Genomic DNA, 2,612 nt, shown 5'->3' with positions numbered 1-2,612 from the left:
AAGTGTACGTGTATAGTAGATTAGTTCACAAGAATCAATACACTATTCTTTGCTTTTATGTTTCTCTTTCTCAACAACACAGTTTCTTGCAATCCAAAATTATTTCTCATCTCCTCAGGAACTCCATTATGTATAACCCTAAGCTAAGTCTTTATTTTTTTGAAATAAGCAAATTATATATATCTTTCTATTTTATGATGGGATTGTTTGGATGTCATTAAATTAATAAAAAAAAGTTTTTTAATGAAAAATATTTTTTTTACATATTTGATAAATTTATAGTAATAAAATTAAAGTATTAAAAAAATAAAAAATATTTTTAAAAAATTATGACTATTTTATTAAAAATTTACCCATACAAACCTATATAAAGCAAGTAATATACAAGTACAACAAAAAGTTAATTATTAGAACTTGGGAATCCAAATGATTTAAGAAAGGAAATTAGGTCATCACTTGACCAAGAACATCTTCAGCCAATAAGCAGAATATTTGAGATATCTTCGCAAATTGTTCCTGAAATCCACATAAATGAGGCCAAATCGAAAAGTGTACCCAGCATCCCATTCAAAATCGTCAAGAAATGACCATGCATAATAGCCTTTCACGTTAACCCCATCTCTGCGTACAAATTAGAGTGAAAAAAATAGTTAATGCAAAAATCTTCAATGGTTANNNGAAAGAAAACATTATCAACTTTTTATCTTTTTAATATAAAATATACATTTTCATTTTCATTTAATTTAAAACAAATTAAAATCCACTTTATTTTGATTCTCACTTTATTGCCTGAAGAAGAGATTTGAGATGACCATCATGGTATCTAATCCTGATACTATCTTTCAAGGCCTCTTTGATTGGCTTTGAAGCATTATTTGCTTCTGCTACACCTGTAAAATAATTTTGATACCAAAATAATATTAATATTGCTAATAATTATAATTTTTGGAAAATAAGAATTGAATGGCTTGAACCTAAGTTCGGGAACAAGTGAGTTAGCTTCGTTTGTAGTTGTTTATTTATTTATTTTTTCTAAACACAAAAACATGGACAGATAAAAAGACTATTCCAAAAATAGTGCATGCATAGCCTCGTTAAAATATGGTGAGTTCTATGGTATCTTTTTTTATGGTGTTTAAATTGTCTAACTTGCTTTTAAAAATAAAAAATAAAATATTTAAAATAAAAAATAAAATATTTAAAATTTATTAAATATTATCTATTTGTTTTTTTTGGTAAGTTAGACACAATCTCAAAAGTATCATAACATTCACCTTAAAATATTCTCTAGCAACCACCTAGCAAGAAATGTATTGAAAAAAAAAACTAAAAATGAAGTTAGGAATGAGCATCCTTAACCTGCAATGAAGGACTAAATTCATATAGGTATTTTAATTTAAAACACAATATTTGTCTACAGTGAAGAATTGTTTAATGTTTATATAAATTTTAACATATCAATCCTTTGACTGCCCTTAATGATACAAATTATACACAACAAACTAAACTTATTTCATGAATGGAAAGAAGCATTGAGAATTGTGAAAATTAAGTTTTATCATGATATTAAATATGTAGTTATGGAGGTCTAAGTTGTCTATAATAGAATTCTAGATAAATTATAATTAATTGCCAAGACAAATTTAAAACTGAATAATAAAAATGTACCATTTTCAGTAATGTAAATCGTTGGATTCTTATAGTTGTCCTTTATGTATAACAAAAGATGGTGAAGTCCCTTTGGATAAATGAATAGCCAGTTCAAAGCGGTCTGCACAATCATGAAAATTTTGGTAATGTTATTTAGAAACTTTGTCCAGTAACAACTAACTTTTTCTGGTTTTGTTTTCTTTGGTAACAACTTTTTTTTCTAACTCTTGATAATCATTTTGAAAATAATAGTAAAAAGAAACATAAAAAATGAAAGAAAGTGTGAGCAAAAGAATTGTTACATGATAAAGGCTCCATAGTGCAGCAGTGATATCAGATAAAAAGGATTAGCTAGTAAAACTGAAGTTAGTTAGGTTGTTAGTGTGTTATACAACTAGTAATCGATGCAGCAAATCAACTATAAAGATTAGTTAAAAATTGTATATAAATCTAGTGATATAGCTAGTTGAGGGTTAGTTTTCTTTAGATTAATTTTATATGAAATGAAATTAGATTCTTTCTTCTCTCCCTTTCTTTTCTCTTTGATAGTTAATCCTTCTTCTTGTTCCTTAATTTTCTCTTGTTTCGTTATCTTTTTTTTCTCTTCTCTTCACATTTGAACTCACTTCATAGAGTTGATGAGAGTTGTTCTGTTTCATCCATGGCAATTTTAACATGGTGCAGTGAGCATGGACTGAAGTAGAGACTTCGATCACGAGATAAAGTGTGGAAAGTCCTGATATAAAGAATCGTATAACTATAGAAGGATCTTGAGTAAGGAAGCTCGGGATCTGACGGTAGAATTTGACAATTCTCAGAAATTGAAGTTTTTTTTTTTGAGAAATTAAAAAATTGAAGTTTTCCTTTTGTTTGACATTCACCAGAAATGGCAGAATAAGTGCCGCAGAGCATTGACATTCAAGTTCTTGCAAACCTATTGGATCAGGTTAATCAACTACAAT

The 2,612-nt window shown here is 27.6% G+C and overlaps 1 protein-coding gene across 1 annotated transcript in view; it reads right to left on the bottom strand.

Annotated features, from left to right (window-relative positions):
- Positions 1–404: 404 nt before the first annotated feature.
- Positions 405–2,612, bottom strand: part of LOC107458924 (vicianin hydrolase) — a 39,605-nt gene continuing 37,397 nt past the window's right edge. Inside the window, exons 11-13 of the mRNA XM_016077138.3 lie at positions 1,669–1,771; positions 782–890; positions 405–621 (exon numbers count right to left, since the gene is read on the bottom strand). Coding sequence (XP_015932624.1) covers positions 453–621; positions 782–890; positions 1,669–1,771 — 381 coding nt within the window. The 3' untranslated portion in view covers positions 405–452. The remainder of the gene's footprint in view (positions 622–781; positions 891–1,668; positions 1,772–2,612) is intronic.

The sequence above is a fragment of the Arachis duranensis genome, chromosome 7 (assembly GCF_000817695.3).
Source record: "Arachis duranensis cultivar V14167 chromosome 7, aradu.V14167.gnm2.J7QH, whole genome shotgun sequence".
Classification (NCBI taxonomy): Eukaryota; Viridiplantae; Streptophyta; class Magnoliopsida; order Fabales; family Fabaceae; genus Arachis; species Arachis duranensis.
Note: the sequence above shows the minus strand (reverse complement) of the source record. Positions and strands in the feature narration are given on the sequence as shown.